The sequence below is a fragment of the Ricinus communis genome, chromosome 5 (genome assembly GCF_019578655.1).
Source record: "Ricinus communis isolate WT05 ecotype wild-type chromosome 5, ASM1957865v1, whole genome shotgun sequence".
NCBI classification, from domain to species: domain Eukaryota; kingdom Viridiplantae; phylum Streptophyta; class Magnoliopsida; order Malpighiales; family Euphorbiaceae; genus Ricinus; species Ricinus communis.
In genome coordinates this window covers 10,643,882-10,663,743 of record NC_063260.1, presented here as the reverse complement: position 1 = coordinate 10,663,743, position 19,862 = coordinate 10,643,882, and the positions used below count along the sequence as shown (strand labels likewise).

At 31.3% G+C, this 19,862-nt stretch overlaps 2 protein-coding genes across 7 annotated transcripts; one reads left to right on the top strand and one right to left on the bottom strand.

Moving 5' to 3' along the window:
* Window positions 1–3,601: 3,601 nt before the first annotated feature.
* LOC8277308 (S-adenosylmethionine decarboxylase proenzyme) lies at window positions 3,602–6,359 on the top strand. Its single transcript, XM_002525910.4, has 4 exons — window positions 3,602–3,776; window positions 3,878–3,943; window positions 4,632–4,799; window positions 4,891–6,359. Exon 4 carries the CDS (start codon window positions 5,041–5,043, stop codon window positions 6,118–6,120), a length of 1,080 nt encoding a protein of 359 aa, XP_002525956.2. The 5' UTR covers window positions 3,602–3,776; window positions 3,878–3,943; window positions 4,632–4,799; window positions 4,891–5,040; the 3' UTR covers window positions 6,121–6,359.
* Window positions 6,360–7,569: 1,210 nt separating this feature from the next.
* On the bottom strand, window positions 7,570–11,639 carry LOC8277357 (protein FAM133B). Of its 6 annotated transcripts, none has more exons than XM_048374870.1 (8): window positions 11,365–11,639; window positions 10,518–10,701; window positions 9,982–10,128; window positions 9,749–9,895; window positions 9,495–9,641; window positions 8,876–8,973; window positions 8,180–8,393; window positions 7,570–7,926 (listed from the first exon to the last, which is right to left on the bottom strand). In XM_048374870.1, the coding sequence occupies exons 2-8, from the start codon at window positions 10,618–10,620 to the stop codon at window positions 7,841–7,843; spliced, it is 942 nt and encodes a 313-aa protein (XP_048230827.1). In that variant the 5' UTR covers window positions 10,621–10,701; window positions 11,365–11,639; the 3' UTR covers window positions 7,570–7,840. The 6 variants fall into 6 exon arrangements, with proteins under 6 accessions (XP_048230827.1, XP_015578936.1, XP_015578938.1 ...); XM_015723450.3 differs by having other exon boundaries at window positions 10,518–10,683; XM_015723452.3 differs by having other exon boundaries at window positions 9,749–9,892; window positions 10,518–10,683.
* Window positions 11,640–19,862: the final 8,223 nt, after the last annotated feature.

Below are 19,862 nucleotides of genomic sequence, written 5' to 3'. Positions count from 1 at the left end.
TTTTGGATTTGTTTTGGTTGTCCATTATGATAGATTAGAAATCAAATTTGGAACATTGATTACTGATTTCTGACTGCAAATTTATCAGTTATGGGGTTTGAATATGAGGGAGTTGCTGACTGAATGAGTTGTTTAACTTCACAATTCCACTCACTGGGTATTGTAGGCAAGATGTTTTCTCAAGTTTCATAGTCTCAAATATGAGCTAACATTAAACCAAGAGGAACACTATAGTTTGTTTCATTTTAATAATTCTTGCTGATGAGGGACCTATTTGGTAAAAAAATAAAAAGAAGTGTGTATAATGCACAACTTTACGATAATAATAATAATAATGGAATAAATTCACGTGATAAGAAAATCTAAAAAAGAAAATCTCCAAAGAAACAATTTGGAATATTTGGGGAAGTGGGAGAAAGGGGTGTAGTGGTAATTGCAAGTGGATTAGAGTGGGACCACAAATAAAAGATGCTGCTGCGGGAGCCACACAAAAAAAAAAAAAAAAAAGGCCACGCAAGACGAGCGTGGCCAAGGAACAGATAGAGAAAAGGGACAAAAACACAACTCACAGACTTGGTGTCGTATTTGCTGTAAGATAGATAGATAGATAGATAATAATGATGATCTGCTACTACCAATACCATACAAACAATTCCACTTTTGGATTTCTGTTCTGACTTCACGCTCCCTCTCCTCCACGTATGTTCCCTTCATTTTGTTTTTCTAATTATTCACCCTTCAAATCAACCGCATCCAATTCTCTCCCATCACCTTCCTCTGCTCCGCCTCACGTGTGTGCTTTTCTTTTCTTCTTCTAGATTAACCGGTTTGAATTCTTTATTCCGAATTCTAATAATTAATATCTCCAATAAATTAAATTTATTAAATATTAAAATTACTAACTAATTGAATTTATGTAATAAAAAATCTAAAATAATTATTTACCAATAAGTTTACAACATATTACATTATATAAATTTAAAAATTATAAATTTTTTTAGTTTATATTTTTTAGGTAAATTCAAATAATAATAAAAGCTCAAAAAATATTTATGCCATAATAAATAAGTTAATTAATTAGTTAATAATTAAAACAATGAATTTTAGCATATGAAAAAAAGGATAGAAAAAAGTATGTTTAGTTATCTATACTTTCAACTTTAACTCCTGGAGTAAAAAAAAATAATAATAAATAAAGCTCTACGTTATCTCTATATATAGGAGTAAATTGAAAAAAATAAAATTTTAAAATTTTTATAAAAAATTAGAACCAAAGCGAAGGATCTAGGCACCAACAATCAACAATTTTATAATATTTAAAATTTTATTCAAATATAATTTTTTTGTTAATATCTTTAGTTTTTAACAAATATTTTTATTTAATTATATTTTAATATTTATATTTATCGCAAGCACTAATAGAAAGCTTTAACAAATTTAATACAAGTTTTTCTCTAACTTATTTATTCTTATTTATTCACTGTTATTTACAATTAATTCTTGTAACGTCACTTAAATAATTAAACAAACTGTCAAAAAGAATTAAAAATTAACTAAATTTTATTAGAAAATCAATGTAAAACGTTTTTTTATTGTAACGGTTCATTGTTTACACATGTGACACATTTGGTATTTTAATTTTTTTTCAAATAATATTATAAAATAATTAATTTATATTCTAACTAAATATCTTATTTTTATATTAGTAAATATTTGCAATAATTTATATATATGTACTGTAAAAAGGCATTAGTATCTTTTTATATTAAGGCAAGTGAAACGAATCTTACTTGGTTATATTTTAGTTCTTTTAAAATATCCCCATTCAATAAATTGATATTAAAATTTATTAATTGTTAAATAGTAGAATTACTAATTATTTATTATAAAACGAAATTATTTTCATAATCTATTAATTAATATAATTATTAATTTATTAAATATTATATAAAAGATCCAGCTGTATGCATCTCGCCCCCTATACTTTTATTTTATCCACTTTGAATCTTTAATTTTAATTAAATCTTAAAAACTATATTTTGTAATGATTTATTTAATTGTTTTCAAATTTAACAAATCTTTAGACTTTTAACTTTTTAAAAAAAAAATATTTTTCAGTGGATAATTTTATATTTTATATTGTAAAATAACTATAAATAGATTATGTTTATTCAAAAAATTTGCAAATTAGTAAAAGGTTTTATCATATATTTAATAATATTGTCTTAACATCTTTTATGCATCTCGCATGATAAAAAAAATTAGGAGTAAAATTTAATTTGGTCACTAATTTTATTGTTCGGGTTCAATTTAGTTCTTTTTTAAAATTTTAGACGTTTTAATCCAAATTTTTTCAGATATAGCTTAAATTAGCTCTATCTTTTATAAAAACGAGAGAGTGAGTTACACTATTTAAAAAGAGAATAAATAGAATGAAAAATAAAAAAAATTAATTTTTTATATAAATAAAAATATATTGATATTTAAATAAAATATAATAATAAAATAAATATTGCTATAATGTTCTTACTTTTTTTCTTAATAATGACAGTAAAAAGAGACAGTTATAGTAGTAGTGGTGCCGAGAGCGATAGAAATAAGAGTGATTTCAACGAGAATAATTGTGGTAATAGATCTTAGTATGTAATTATATTAACTGTATACAAATTATAATATAGTTTTTAAATAACATTATGATTTTTCTATATTTTTTATTTTTAACTCACTTTCTCATTTTTTTTAAATGTAGTTAATTTGAACTACATATATAAAAATTTGGATTAAAAAAATTCATAAATTTAGAAAAGATTAAATTGAACACGTGTTATAAAATTAGTGATCAATTTGCATTTTGTTCCAACAAACTAAAGGTAATATAAACTTAATCAAATTTGATTCTTGTTACTTGCTTTTAAAATAGTATTTTACTAAAATATAATATTTTATTAAAAAATTATTGTCTAAGTTTATTATATATTATTTATTTATATATATAAAATTGATATATAATTTATAATATATTTATTAGTTTAGAATACTAGAGTATGTATTTTAAATCATTTAATACTAAAAGATAAATTATATATGCGTATTATTTTTTTATTTTTTATAATATATATTATTAAACTTAGATAAAATTTTTTAATTTTATTATAATATATAATAAAAAAATACAATTTATAAAATTTACGGTCACTAAAATAAAAATCCCAAAATTAGAAATTCCAAACAATAGCACCTGCCAAAATTGGAGCATTTGTTAATAATAACTTCACATTAATTGGGCTTTCCAGATTTGGATTCTCTCATTCTCAAGAAATTTCCATAAATTCAAATCCTAAATAAAAATAGGAAAACACAGCACAACGAATCACATAAAATCTCCAAAATACCCCTAACACGTGTAACACTTTCCAGCCGTCACGCAGATGATGCGTAGCCAACAACCCAACACGTTTTGAAGAGCAGAACAAATCCGAAAGCAATAAGGGCAATTCAGTCAAATATAGAAAAAAAGAAACGAAAGAAAAAACGCATTAGTCTGGCAGTTTCGTAAATCCCTTGGCACGCATCCTTCCCCTCTATAAAGACGCGCATTAGGTTCATGTCGAGAACCTCACATGAAAAGAGCGTTCCTTTAGAATCGCTAGCAGAAAGAACACGAATCTCAAATCTCTCTCTCTCTCTCTCTCTCTCTCTTCCTGCACCAATCAAACCCTAAAAATTGGTGTTCTTGCTTGGTTTTTATTGCTTTTTCCCGGATTTGTTTAGAATTGGTAATTCTTTTCTATACGTTCTTGTTCGTTGTTGATTTCTTTTTTTTTTTTGTCGTTGTTTTTGATTTGAGGTTTTTTAATTTGTTGGTTTTGATTTACAGGGTTTTGATCCTTGTTACAAAGAAAGGAGCTAGGATTTTTGAGATTGGAATTTCTTCATTTATTTTGTAAGTATGCGTTCTGTGTGTTGTTCTTTAACATGCATGAATTATCTATTTTGATTTGTTCTAGTTTTTTTTTTTCTTTTTCCTCTTTTTCTGTATTATTTTTGGAATTGATTCCAAGTTTACTCTTTTGATAATTTTGACCTTTCAAAAAAGAAAAAGATAATCTTGAGCACCTCTTTTGTTTCTGACCGTGAATTTTGTTTAGGCCACTTTCAGAGAATTATTGTTCTATTGTTTTTTATTTTTTTCTTTTACTACTTATAAATTTGGGTTCATATATATCATTAAGAAAAGAAAATGTTGCAATTTTTTTAATAGAAGTTAAGAAGCTTGTATTCCGTTTTCTCTTCTTGTCTTGTTTCGTGTTTTTTCCCCAAACATCCATGGAATGTGTTTTTCTAAAAAAATAAATAAGTCCTTTGGCCTTTATTATAGAAAACTATTTGTTAATTTTTGTTACGTCTTGTTATTTTGTACTGTGTTTTGCTTCATCTTGTAGTTAAAAGAATAATGATTTAGGTGTTTAATTGTCTGAAATTATGTTATTTTGCTTGTGATTGTAATAGGAATTGCTTTCAAGTAATGTTGTTATTTTGTAATATCCATTGTTGTAGATTAATCTCCCTGGTTGTTTATTTTCTAGATTTCATTTTGGTACTGATTTTTGTTCTTGGGTATTATCCTGCAGGCAAGGCTGAATGATCTAATGGAATCTAAAGGTGGTAAGAAGAAGTCTAGTAGTAGTAGTAGTAGTAGTAAGAAATCATTGTTCTACGAAGCTCCCCTCGGTTATAGCATTGAAGACATTAGGCCTCACGGTGGAATTAAGAAATTCAGATCTGCTGCTTACTCCAACGTGAGTGCAGTTTTTAACTCATTTTTGCCTATACTCACATTTCGTTATGTTTCTGGTTTTATTGATTTCATGTCATGTTTTCTTTTTGCAGTGCGTGAGAAAGCCATCCTGAGATCTCCCAAGTTTGACATAACCCCTTTTAGCTTTCTTAGAATTATCATTGTCTTTTCTCGCATTTCCTTTCTACTTTCCTCGTTCTCTCATACTACTTTACTAGTGTTGTTGTTCGTTTTAAGGCAATATGGCCTTGTCGGTTCCTCCTATTGGATTTGAAGGCTATGAAAAGAGGCTGGAGGTATCCTTTTCTGAGCCTGGCTTCTTTGCTGATCCTGGAGGGATGGGCCTCCGCTCTCTGTCCAAATCTCAACTAGATGAGATTCTCAAACCAGCTGAATGCACCATTGTCGACTCGCTTTCGAACGATCATGTCGACTCTTATGTTCTTTCAGAATCTAGCCTCTTTGTGTACCCGTACAAACTTATGATTAAAACTTGTGGGACTACTAAGTTGCTTCTTTCAATCCCAGCAATCCTAAAATTGGCTGATACACTATCACTCTCGGTTTCTTCTGTGAGGTACACTCGTGGGAGCTTCATATTCCCCAGTGCTCAGACATTCCCACATCGTAGCTTCTCTGAGGAAGTAGCTGTCCTTGATGGCCATTTTGGCAAACTTGGTTTGGAGAGTGTGGCATATGTTATGGGTAGTCCTGATGAAACACGAAAATGGCATGTTTACTCTGCTGCAATTGATGAGAGGTGCCACTCAAGCCCTATTTACACACTTGAAATGTGCATGACTGGTTTGGACAGAGAGAGAGCATCTGTTTTCTACAAAACACACACCAGTTCAGCTGCTGTAATGACTGAAGATTCTGGTATAAGGAAAATCCTCCCACAATCTGAGATATGTGATTTTGATTTTGATCCATGTGGTTACTCGATGAATGCTGTTGAAGGGGATGCGATTTCTACAATCCATATCACTCCAGAAGATGGTTTTAGCTATGCAAGCTTTGAGTCAATGGGTTACAACTTTGAAGAAGTGAATTTGACTCAGCTGCTAGAAAGGGTTTTAGCTTGCTTTGAGCCGACTGAGTTCTCCATTGCACTGCATTCTAACATTGTGCACGATGAACTGAAGTTCTTTCCAGATGTGAAGGGATATTCCTGTGGAGGAAGGAACTATGAAGTGCTTGGAAAGGGTGGATCAATCATCTACTACAGTTTCGAGAGGATCAAAGGCTGTGCATCTCCGAGGTCAATCCTGAAATGTTGTTGGAGCGAGGATGAGAAGGACGAGGAAGTTGAGGAATCGTAGTTTTATTTTCGTATTTTGATTTTGCTGTTCTTACTTAATAAAGTGCCGTGGGGTTATATAATTATGAGGGCAGTCACTGTTCTGCTTCTCTAGGCATTGCTTCAGTTTTTCTTCTATTGTTACTTGAGCTTGCTAGTGTTGTGTTTATATCTGCATGGGCTGTGGGATCCTATGTTAAATTTGTATTCCACAACCTTAAATGTTGCGTTTTGACGTTCAATGAAATAGTATGTGCTATATTTTCTGTTTCTTCATCATAAACGGAAACAGCAAAACCTTAATTTGTTAGTATGGCCATCTTCTTCCTCGTGGGACATGAATCAGCTACTGCCATTAGAAGAGCTCGTATTATTCAAATTTAGAAATGATGATCGGAAAGAAAATGTAAAAGATTTAGCTGCCTGAGAATCGGTGCGTGTGATAACTTTTCTTGAAGTGGGAAGAAAACGAAAGTAGCAGGCAAGGGGAAAGGACAAGAAACTGGTAGCTAAAAGTAATATGGATGCATTGCACCAGCTGAAGTGTGTTTTCCGAAATTGTAGGCGTTTCTCAAGAATATATTCGAATCCAAATGTCACTTGCTTGTTCAACTTGGTTTTCATTGTCCTATTATTTATTTTACATGTCCTATTATCTTCTGATATGATTTCTTTTATTTTCCTTTTACAAAGAAAAGATTTTATGTCTGTACTAACAAGACAATCTGAAGTTATAAAATACAGAAACTTATATCTTTGGTAAAAATGCAATTAATTAAACTTTTAAACTTTTTAATAATTTAATTACAAAATAAAAAATGACCATTTTATAACTTTTATCTATTAAAAGGCAAAACTAATAATGCAAAAAAAATAAATTTAAAAAGCTTAAAAAAATGATTTATTTTAGCATAAAAACTAATTATTTTTTATATCATTACGTGGTAAAATAAATAATATTAATTTCAAAAATATCATTATTCCACCTTTCAGTTTAAAGTTTAGTCACATCTTTCAGACTTTAAAAGTATAATTAAACTACTTCACTTTAACCCAAAATTTAAAAATTCATTTAGACCTTTTGCCTAAAAAGGAAAGAGACTCCATCTCGGGTTTATCTCCAGTGATTCAAAGTTATCATCATAATTAAGACTTTCCCAGAAATTACACAGGAGCCAAAGGTAATCTAAAATTTCAAGAAAGAATGACATCTTATGTGTTGTTTGATGCAAAACAATAACTTGGAAGTATTAATATTTCCAGAAACAGAATTCGCGATCATGAAAATCTGCTTCAAGCATCATTCTTGTGCATCATCCCATTGCCCCATATATTCTAGGCCTTGGGGCATGCAGGACAGTTCAATAAGCATAAGAGACGGCCGAAAGGGGAAAGAGAACTGTAAGATTAATCCTGAAGGCAGTCCCCATATTCATTCTCTGATTTTTGGACTAATAGAACCATTGCCAAGTAGAAAAGCATCATTCTGCTAGGATTAACCAAAGCCTTAAAATCACTCTTATGTACCATCTCAGTTAATGTTCTCAAAATTGTACATTCTTGCTAATAGTTCTCAGGACCTATGAATAAATTTCTAATTTTCCCAATAAATTGAGTAGTGAGAAATAGTGAGAGAAGTAGCAAATCCTACGGAATTAGCCGTCTTTCTGACATTGCAAAATTAAGATGATACCATAGAAGCTATCGCTCAGGGTCATTCTTTGCATGGATTTTGCAGGCACTCAGTATGGCTTAAACTTTCTAGCAGCTCTCAATTGTTGAATCCGCTTCCGATCCTGCTCGAATTTGCTCTGGAGTGCCAAGATTTCTGCATGGAAGTTTTGCATTAACACTTAGCATAGAAAGTCTGATTGACCCACAAAATTACCAGTGATACCAACAAGAAGCAAGTTGCTTAGATAGCAAAGGATGGTAATTGACACATCCATCGCCAAACAAGCGCATGTGTGTCTATTGTTGCATACCAAGACATTTCATTTCAAATTTTTAAGTGTAATTTGGTACTTCTGAGAACAGTATTGTAATATGGTGGAGTGAAAGAAATGCAAGTTTCATCATACCGTTCCTTTGAGCTTCTCTCTTTTGAAACCTATAGAAGTCTAGCCCAACAATTTCTTTACGCTTCTTCTTGGCCAGTTGGTTCTCTGCAACAACTGGGGCAACAGAACCCACAGTAACTCCACTTTCAGAATCTGTTGTCTTCTTTCTTCCTTTATGATGTACAACAACTGTCCACCCATCTTCTGCAGCACGGGCTTCTCTTTCTTTTCTTTCCTACACCATACCATAAGAAGAAAAATGAGAAACTAAAAGATGCATGTTTTCCACAAAGAAGAACAAAAAGAAGATAAATGACCATAAAGAACTGTATCTCTTGGACAAAATCTAAAAACACGATATTGATCACACAATCCCATAATGGAGACTTGCATATCACTTACAGATTTAAATGAGAAAAAAGTGAGGAAAGGCACAAGTATATACTGCAATACATGGCATTGAATCACAGACATTCTCTACAGCCTAAAATGGTGTCTACCTTCTAATAAAATTAATGAAGAAATGGATCCCCATTATCGAAATTTTTTTCACAATTTTTAAACAGGCGTCTTTTTGAGTAGGGACAACAAATGTTTCATGAAAACCTGAGCTAGATAATGCATGTTAATGCATTCAAGGATTGAGAAATAGAAAATACAAGCCCTATATGGTTGTCAATCAAGAATTAGTTCAGAAAAGTGATATAAAGAATATACCTGTTCAAGTTTCTCCTCATGAGTAACTATAAACTCATCTATCCTTTGTTGCAGCACCTTCAGACCTGTTCTACTCTGATGGTATTCCGTAATCCATTCTGTTGTGCAAGTTCTAAGTGAGAATATAAAAGATATAGATAGTTATAGAATATGCATAGAAAGAACATAGATTTCTTTTCTCATTCATTTCTTTTAACAAAAGACATTTTCTAAGTTGACATCTCTTGAATAATTGAATAAACGAGAGAAGTAAATTTCAGCTGCCCACCCACTTCCAGCTGCCTTCTCTGGAAAGAAGGCTAGACTGTTACAGACATTTTATGCAAACCCATTTATTAGTTCAGGAAAGCCATGACATAAACTTAATGTCTTGCTATACCCATCAGCAAAGACAAACCATCCCGGTCCTTGATCACATAGAGATCCTACTTATAAACATCATTAGAAAAATTGGATACACCCTAACAATTTGGACTGATGACTAGGCCTGATTTTTAGTTAATACAAATGATAGGAGAAAATTATATGGTTTGGTTTCCTTCTATGGCCTTGACTATCATCATTGCAAGTTTTTCACAGAATTATTAAGACACTATATCACAAAAAATAAGATTCATACTTTTCATTCCTTTTGAGCAGTCCTCTTCTCCTGAAGAAATTTGATAAACCTCATCATTAACAGGCTCTTGTCTCTTTTCCAGTATATTGTCACCCTCCTTTGATGTGTTGTGTTCCTTTTTCTTTTTCTTTAATTTCTTGGATTTACCTAAAATAAAGAGAAAAAAGGATGTCATTTATGAAATATACCAGCACTTGTCAAGTCAAGACCATCAAATAATGTTACTAATAGATCATGCAACCCCATCAACCCACCATGCTGAACATCCATGACATCCTCATCCTCAGTCCCAAATGGATCAGAGTTATTAATCAGAGCAATGTTTTTCACTTCATTTTTTCTTTTCTTCTTCTTTGGCTTGTTCTTTTTACTTTTTCCTTCTCCTTTAATTATTTGTTCTGCTGGAAACAACAAAAACAAATAAATAAGATAAGATTGTCAGAAACCAAATAAACAAGACAAGACTGTTAAATATCTATTAATCCACCATATTGTTCATCCAAGCCATGTTCTTCCTCAGTGCCAAGAGAATCAGATTTGTGAATCAGATCAATGTTTTTGTCCTCATCTTTTCTTTTCTTCTTCTTAAATTTGTTCCTTTTACTTTCTTCTTCTTCCTTGGTCATCTTTTCTACTGAAACAACAAAAATTAATAAATAAGACAAAAATGTCAAATAGTTAATTAGGGTGAAAGATTTCCTTCCCTCCATCCAACAAAACCATAGATTTGCACGCATCCAAAATTGTGTTACCACTTGATATAAAATCCAAGAATTGATTTTTACAAGAGTTTCATGTCTCATAATAACAGTTTTCAATTTGCTCCGCACATCAAATAAAGGGAAAAGAAAAGCAATATCACAAAATTAACCAATACACAATAATCCCTACTTTATAAGACTTGCAAGCAAAACCCAAAAACCTTTTAAGGCAATTTAATTAGAAAGATGAAAAGTAAAGAAATTTAATCCAACAAAGGCAAGCAAAAGCAGGATTGGAAGATAGAAACTTTGATCAAGATACCCTTTTCCAATAGCTCAGTATTAGTCTTCTCCATCTTCTTGCTATTCTTCTTCTCCAGCAATTCTTTCAATTGTATTGAGCTTACCATATCTCTCTCTCTCATAATATTGGAACACTTGTTTGTAATAAAAGCAAAGGCTTTGCAAGTCAGAGTTGAGCACCACACCTAGTTAAGTGCCAGAATCTATCTTAGCATGTTAGAACTTCAAATTCTTGTAACAGTGTTCATTTTTTTGCCAGAAGCAGCAGTAGACATACTTAATTAGTAATGAAATAAACAGTAGTACTATAATGTGAGAGAAAGTTAAAAAAAATAAAAATCTAAGAGATATCATTGATTATTGCAAGAAAAGAAAAACCGGCACTCTCACTTAGTTTGAGACACACTGGCTTTGAAGGCTTAGGAGTTCCTTTGGGAAGTGTCAGGTATAAATCCTGTTGGGAAAAAATGGCAGGGTAGGGAAAAAGAGGGGACCTTCGCATTGATGTATAGATCATGTGGCGTACCCAAAAAAAGAATAAACTTAGATTAGGACTATGTTTTGATACGTGTTGCAATTGCTACAAGTATCCCATTTGTAAGTAAAATAATAACCCAACACATGCTACTCAGTTGCAACTCACTAAATTTGAGTATTTAGGGAACTTTATTGCCTCCCTAAAATTCTATTAACTGGCGCATAGCTGAGTCAGAACTCAATATTACAACAAAATAATAGCTGCTTTTCTAGAAAAGGCCAAACAATAACCAAATATCTCAAGTAAAACTTCAATCTTCATGAACATTCAGATTCTTGTAATGCCCGAAATAAGAAAATAAGAGGTAAAGACAGAAAAGCAACAATACCGAGATCAGCGGCGACTGCTGCGAGGGTTTGAAGAAGAAATATGACCGGCGGCGACTGATGCGAGGTTGGGGAAGAAAGATGGCCGGCGAGTGCTGCGAGGGTGGGGGCTTGAAGAAAGATGACCGGCGAATGCTGCGAGTGTGGGGACTTGAAGAAAGATAACCGGCGATTGAGGGTTCGCAATGGTGGAGGCTTGAGAGGTTAGAGAGTGGCGTGGAGGCTGCGAGCGATAGAGAAGAGGTGAAAACAGAATTAGGATTTCTAATTTATTATGTCTTTATTTTAGTTTCAAAATATCTCAAAACTGCATAGTTTTGATTTTGCGTTAAACCATATACCTTTCAAATAAAACTGGACAAATGGTGAAATTGAACTCCAAATTTATGTGAAAAATAAAATATATCCAATTTAAATTATTTTCTATAAATAGTTGTTAAATTTATTAAATACATCTAATTTAAGATTTTTTATCAAATAACTTTTTGAATATGTGTTAAAGAATTAAATATATTCAATTTAAAAAATTATAAATTAACATTAGAGTTTTCATTTTAATTGAATCATAAAAATTAAAAATAATATTTATTTTATTAATTTACTAATTTAATATATAGTGACTTACTGTACAAAAACGCATTTGGTAAAATTTAAAATTCAAATTTTATTGACTCCAAAATAATAAGCTATAGACTTAAGAAAGTTAACATTTAACTTATTTATACTTTTTTATTTTTAATTCATTAAATTCAAAATTTTAAATTTGAAATATGCTCTTATACAGCGCGTCACTAAATATTGAATCAGTAAATTAATAAAATAAAATAATTTAATAAAATAAAATTTTATTTTTATTTTTTATAATAATTATCTAAACATCCTTTTAAAAAAGTTTAAATTCAGTGTATTTAATTCTTGGACACAAGTTCATGCAGTTATTTATTTAAAAAGTATAGATTAAGTGTATTTGATCATTAGACTTAAGTTTAGCGAGCTATTTACTAAAAAAATTTAAATTAAATGTATTTAATCCTTAACATAAGTTCAAAAGGGAAATTGACCTTTTATCCAAATAAAATTATATACTTATTAGTATTGATGGCAACGTTTATTACTCGCATATTATTATAAAAGTTATAATATCATATAATTACAATTATTTTGATTTATTATAATAAAATTAATTGAAAGGTCGAAAAGATAAAATTAACTATTTACATATTAAAAATATTATATTGAAAATAAATTAGTTAGTTGATTAGAATATAAAAATATAATTAATTAATTTATAATATACATATTTATTATTATTATGTGAAGCTTATAATCATTACAAATCAAAAATATCAATTGTCTCTTTTAGTTTAACGATTTCTTTTTCGATTTCAATTAGTAATATTCTCATTTTTGTTATTTAAAAAGAAAATTAATATGCTAATCCACGTATAAATTAAAAGTGGACTATATTTTTGTAATGAAAAAAGTAATCCTTTTAATTTATGTGAATATTAAGTATTTGACTTGTTATCATTTAAAAATTAAAAATATTATATAAATTTTAAACTCACCATCATAAACATTTTTAGTATTAAGATTATGAAAAAATCTTTATATTACAGTAAATTCTATAAATTATTTTATTTATACCTTATGAAATTTACACTTATTATTTTTATAACTAGCAACACATAAATTTAATATATTGTTACGAAATATCAAGATTCCAATTTTAAAAATTAATTTATATAATCCTTAAATTATAAATTTCAGATAAATTTTAATATTTGTAATGATTTATAGATTCAAAATATTTAATCTCTTAGAATTGCGTTGTTATAATTATTAAACAATTGAATGTGTAATGGTAGTTTATACATTTTTTATTAGAAACTTTTCAAAATAAGAATTATCGTATTGGTATTTAAAACTAATTTATTAAACAATATTATTGCGCAATGTAATATAGCAATTACCAATAAAATTAGTTTTAAATAATGATGTCATAAAAATATTAATATATTTTTTCAACTTTGTCATAATTTTCTTTTTTTTTTCTTATATTTATTTTATTTCTTCATTAAATATTTAAAAAAAATCTTGACTTTTTATAGAGATTGCAAGAGGATGTTAATATGCTAAGTTGGTGATTTATTTTTCAATTTTTTATATTAGTTATAAATATGTGAAACTAATCACTTAATAAATCTACGGAAATTATTATATATCTTTTTAAAAATAAGGAGACAGGATTGTGTACTTAACATTAAGAAGTGCCCAAAACATCTAATATTACATCAAGAGGGATATCATTGACGATGATAATTTCCTCCACACTAGAGACAAAGGCTATCCTTTCAAGCTTATGAGCTACTTGATTGGCTAATCTAGGAACATAACCAAAAACAATAGTATGAAAAGAACTAGATATATCTAAAATGCTTAATGGATTCCTGCTAAAAACCCGATTCAGAATGCAATTAACACTATACTGACAATCACTTTTCAACGATCAAGGAAGAGAATCAGTGTTGAGTAACAACATTTAATCCTTTGAGGATGGCTTTGGCTTCAGCAATTTCTAGGTAGCATTGAGAAGGATAGAAAAAAGATACTGAGACCTTAACCACACCCGTACAATCCTTGATAATAACTCCACATCCATGTTCCTGCATATCGAAACATCCCACGTCCATGTCCCTGCATATTGAAACATCCCACATCCACATTAAGCTTAAAGTGATCGGTAGCAGGAAGTTCCCATCTTAGAGGTGATTGATGGCTCCTATCCAGGGGACACTTCTTATTGGAAGAGGCAAAGTCATCAAATAATTTGTAAGCTTTTTGAAGAATTTGCAAAGGAGTCATTGAGATATCTTGAAATTTTTCAAGTTTCGGGATCGCCAAATACTCCAACTGATCATACATGCAAGAGTGAGCTTATCCTTAATATTTGAAAAATATTGGCTTGCCATACTTCACCTGTAAAAAAACAATAAAGAGAGTGCATAACAGTTACCATCCTGTTTTTACACCAGCAACAATCTAGAGGAACTGGGATTGACCTTTTGCAGAATAAAGCACCTATAGGAAGAAGATCAAGGCAACATCTCCATACGAAATGCTTTACTTTTGGTGGAATATTAAGATACCAAATCGAATTCTAATTTATGAGGCTATCCGTAGGACTAGAACCCGAATTCCCAGCATAATTATATTGGATATAATGATGAGCTAAGTGCTATATTGCCACGATTTGGTGAAGAAGATCCAAGAGGGTAAATTTTGGGATCGATGGGAACTAAGAGGAATAGCAAAAATTAAATATGTCTCTACATGTGAGAACAACGGGTTAATCAGGCTTGAATTCCAAAGACTTGATTCTAAGATAAGATCACTAACCATCAAATCACCGAAAGCTTCATCTCTAGAAGTCAAAACCTTAAGACTCAATTGTTTGGGAATCCACCTATCACCCCAAACTCTAATAGAGGAGCCTAATCCTACCATAAAAAGTAAGACTCTTTTTCAATACGAGCTTCCCAAATACTCCTCCAGGTATAACTAGGATTATAACCAAGTTGAGCATTGGGAATATCAGTCCTAGGATAATGCTAGGCTTTCAAAATTTGGCTAATTAAGGAATTCGGGTCAGTAGAAAGACGCCAAACTTGTTTAGCTAACATAGTTAAATTGAAAGCATGAAGTTTCCGAAAGCGTAAGCCCTCCTCTCCCTTAGATTTACAAAGAACCTCCTATTTACACCAATGCATCTTTCTCCCATTACCCTTCTGTCCCACCAATAATTAACAATTAAGGTAGTTACAAATAAACTTAGGAAAAAGGAAACAACTCATTAAATAATTTGGTATAGATTGAGCAATTGCTTTAATAAGTATTTTCTTACCAATTTTCGAGAGAATTTGTTCTTTCCATCCTTCTAATTTACTCATAACTTGATCCAAGATAGAAGAGAAAATTTTACTTCTTGGACTTGCCCACAATCGAAGGAAGACCCAGGTATTTGCCATGGTTTAAAACAACCACCCTAACACCTAACTTTTGCTGAATTGCCGATTTCATTGAGCTAGAGACATTCTGACTGAAAGAGATTTCAGATTTCTCGAAATTAATCTGCTGACTCAAAGTAAGCAACATTGGAACTGAGAATTTCTGCATAATGTTCAGCCTCCTGAATAGTAGCTCTTCTAAATAACAAATTATCATCTGCTGAAAATAGGTGTGAAACTGATGGTGCTCTCTTGCAAATTTTCAAACCATGGATATGATGTGCACTCTTTTTAACCCTAATAATAGAAGAAAATCCTTCTTCACAAATAATAAAGAGATATAGAGATAGCAGGTCACCCCGACAGAGGCCTTTAAAAGGAATAAAATTGTCATAGACTAAGCCATTAAGCAAGATAGAAAAAGAAACAGAAGACGTATAATGCATGATAAGACTAACAGTAGAATTGGGAAACCAATTTTTAACATTATAGCTTCCAAGAAATTCCATTTTATCCTATCATGAGCTTTGCTTATGGCTAATTTTAAAGCAAAATTCCTTGTCCTCCCCATATTACTCCTCATGTAATGAAATGGTTCAAAGGCAGTGAGAGCATTATCGGTAATAAGTCTGCCAGGAATTAAATAACTTGGGACATATCAATAATCTTAGGGAAGACAACTTTGAATCTATAAACAATTATTTTAATAATCAATTTAAAAATTACATTACAAAGACTAATAAGTCTGAACTCTTTAGCAGTTTTAGGATTTTTAGATTTTGGAAATAAGGGTATGATTAATAAACTCAAGATTACTATCACTATTAAGAACACCAAGTACTAAAGATAATACATCATGACCAATCACATCCCAAGAAGTAAGATAAAAAAGGATAGACATACCATCTGGGCCTGAAGCCTTTCAACGGTGCATCTGTTTAAGGACACGAAGAACTTTATCTTTTGTGTAAGGTTCTTGGAGGTTTGCTTTCATAGCTTCAATAATCCTATCAAAAACAGTCTCAATAATTGCATAAATAATTATATTTCCTGAAGTAGAAAATAAATCCCAAAAATAGTTCTTGAATACATTAGCAATCTGCATCTCCTCCTCCACCCAATTGCCACTCTCATCAAAAGTACCAACTACTATATTTCGTTTCTTCCTCTAGCTAGCCTTCTTATGAAAAAATGTAGTATTGCTATCACCTTCACAAAGTCAACTATTGGGCCCACATCACTTCCTCTTTACAAATAAGCTCTGTGATTTCTTTTTCTAAGACACGGGCTCGACAAATTATGGCTTCATCGTGATATCTAGTTTGAAGGCACTCCAACTCAAAAAAATTTCTTTGAATATCTCTTGAAACTGAATCAAACTGCTGATTTCCCTATTTGCTCAAGGCCTTCACATAGATGTCAATCTTGTCCATTACTGAACCATTACATTCTTTCCAAGAATTACTAATCATTAATCTATAATTAACATCTCTAATCCACATAGCTTCAAACCGAAAAGGTTTGCTTAATCTTTGAGATCTCAACCGATGCTTAGTCATGGATAGATGAATAAAACAATGATTAGAACCGTATCTTAGTAAATGCTGGCCAAAAAAGTCAAGAAAGAGGTCACACCAGGAATCGGTGCCAAGACATTTAGCCATTCTCTCTTGAATGTTATTGAAGCTAACATGCCCATTACTCCAACTGAATTTTGAGCTCGAAAAACATAAATCCTCTAAAGCACAACTATTTAAAGCTTGAGGAAAAACATTAATGGCAAAAATATCTCTTTCGTTTCCTCCCACCTTTTCACTATAAAAAGGATCTCATTAAAGTCTCCTCTACACATCGAAAGGAGTTGAGGCCGATTCTTTAGCTCATAAAGCAATCTCCATGAAAGATACTTTTCTTAAAACCTAGGTCATCTATAGAACCAGTAAATCTCCATTATTGATTCGTCCCCAAATCGTCAATTACCACATCAATATGATGTAAAGAATAAGAAACTAGACTGCATAAAACTTTAAAACTCCGCATTAAACATAATCCACCACTCCTCACCAATGTCTAAATCATCAAAGACCCTAATTTTCTTTTAATATGCTCCATCTCCGAAGCTGACAACTTAGTTTCCATTAAGGAAATTAGGTAGGAAACTCGAGCTTAATAAGCTCCCTTAGAATGGAAACTATTCAAGGGTTCCTAAGCCCTCTACAATTCTAAAGAAGGCAACTCATGGTGTGATAGGAAATCATCATCTTAGCAACCATACACCCCAATAACTAATGAGTTACGATACATATGGAATGCAAGAAAACACCCTCCAATCAAGATGATTCCAAAACCCAAGGATCTCCTCAAGTGAAGTTAGGAAAAACTAGTTCCAACAATGAAACTAGCACTTGAATTCAACTCCAAACGCCACAAACCAAGTATGATTTGATAAGTTATGAATCAAACACAAGATTTTGGTTAGAGAACGCCACAAACTAAAATTAGTTTGATAAGTTCAAAGTTCATGCAAGAACTTAAGCAAAAACACTCACAAAGAGCAAACAAAGATTATCATTCAAAATTCTATGTTTACAAATGAATTTGGCTTTGATATTTATAGCCAAAACAAGACAAAGAAAACCTAAATGGATGTCTTTTCTACTATGATATGAATCAAGGCTGCCATGAGATTCCATTGCAAAGCCGAATGGATTTTATTCTTCAAAATGGACTGGATGCTTCATTATAAGGTTGGACTCTTGTTTTCATGCATGAGTTGCATTTCCATTTTGGACCTTTTGGTGCATGCCTTTGCAATGGAATCTCATGGCAGCCTTGATTCATATCATTCCCCCTTTCTTGAAAGAAAATTCGTCCTCGAATTTTGCCCAAATATTGCGAAAGAGATAAACATATAATCTCAAACGGTAATGAAATGCCATCATCAACCTCCTTTACATCATCGATGTTAGTCTTCAATGATGGCTTAGAATCGGCTTTATCTTTAAGATGCTTAAGAAAGCTATTAGTCAACATCTTGAACTCTTCAAGCTTCTAGATTGATTAGCTTGATTCTCAACTTTGTTTTTGCTGCCTATTTCATTTTTATTCTTATTCTCATCCACTTTAGGCTTAGCAAATTTATTATCCTTTTTACTCCAATTCGATTTCCAATTAGAAGAACTATATGGAATTGCAGGTTGATGATAGCATTTCATTACCGTTTGAGATTATATGTTTATCTCTTTCGCAATATTTGGGCAAAATTCGAGGATGAATTTTCTTTCAAGAAAGGGGGAATGATATGAATCAAGGCTGCCATGAGATTCCATTGCAAAGGCATGCACCAAAAGGTCCAAAATGGAAATGCAACTCATGCATGAAAACAAGAGTCCAACCTTATAATGAAGCATCCAGTCCATTTTGAAGAATAAAATCCATTCGGCTATGATTAAGCCTTTGGGCTTAATTCATATTTATATGGGTTCTTATCTTTTGGGTTTTAGCTTAAGTAATTGTTTTAGTTTATTTTTATTTAATTAAGGATTATTTTATTAGGTGTGAGTTATATGAGTGTTATGTGGAGTTACAAATGAGTGCACATATTTAGTTGTCATTGGGGAGTTACAAAATGAGGGCCATCAATGTAAAAAACAGCCAATTTTAATGAGTTTTTAAGGGAATTAAAGGAAAAACGTGGGAAAGTAGAAAAGACATCCATTTAGGTTTTCTTTGTCTTGTTTTGGCTATAAATATCAAAGCCAAATTCATTTGTAAACATAGAATTTTGAATGATAATCTTTGTTTGCTCTTTGTGAGTGTTTTTGCTTAAGTTCTTGCATGAACTTTGAACTTATCAAACTAATTTCAGTTTGTGGCGTTCTCTAACCAAAATCTTGTGTTTGATTCATAACTTATCAAATCATACTTGGTTTGTGGCGTTTGGAGTTGAATTCAAGTGCTAGTTTCATTGTTGGAACTAGTTTTTCCTAACTTCACTTGAGGAGATCCTTGGGTTTTGGAATCATCTTGATTGGAGGGTGTTTTCTTGCATTCCATATGTATCGTAACTCATTAGTTATTGGGGTGTATGGTTGCTAAGATGATGATTTCCTATCATTTGGTATCAGAGCTTGCTTCAAGTTGAGGTTTGCTTATCTTTGTGTTTTGTGTGTTATTAAAGTTTCTCATCTTCTTTTCTTTTATTTTATTTTATTTTAGTGCCGAATTCTTCTTGTTTCAACTTCCTCATGATTCATATCATGGTGTATGGTCGGGTTGCACTACAACCTTCGCATGATCATCAAAGGAACAAACCACGTCATATAAAGTCCCTTCTTTGCACTTTTTGAATTTCGACTCTCCTGCTAAGCCCTCTGCAACATCACTCCTTTGTTTCTTTATACCAACCTCAAGTATCAATTGATTGGCTTTGGGTTTTGATTTTTGATTGGAATGATATTTTTAGACTTTTTGTTTATTTGGGGCTTTTAGCT

Excerpts from the sequence above, each read along its gene's own strand:
- LOC8277308 (XM_002525910.4), top strand. The coding sequence starts at position 5,041 with ATGGCCTTGTCGGTTCCTCCTATTGGATTTGAAGGCTATGAAAAGAGG.
- LOC8277357 (XM_048374870.1), bottom strand. The coding sequence starts at position 10,620 with ATGAGAGAGAGAGATATGGTAAGCTCAATACAATTGAAAGAATTGCTG. Across the intron at positions 9,642-9,748 it reads TGTCATGGATGTTCAGCATG|GTAAATCCAAGAAATTAAAG; the intron begins GTGGGTTGATGG and ends TCTTTATTTTAG. Across the intron at positions 8,974-9,494 it reads CTGCTCAAAAGGAATGAAAA|AATGGATTACGGAATACCAT; the intron begins GTATGAATCTTA and ends CTTGCACAACAG.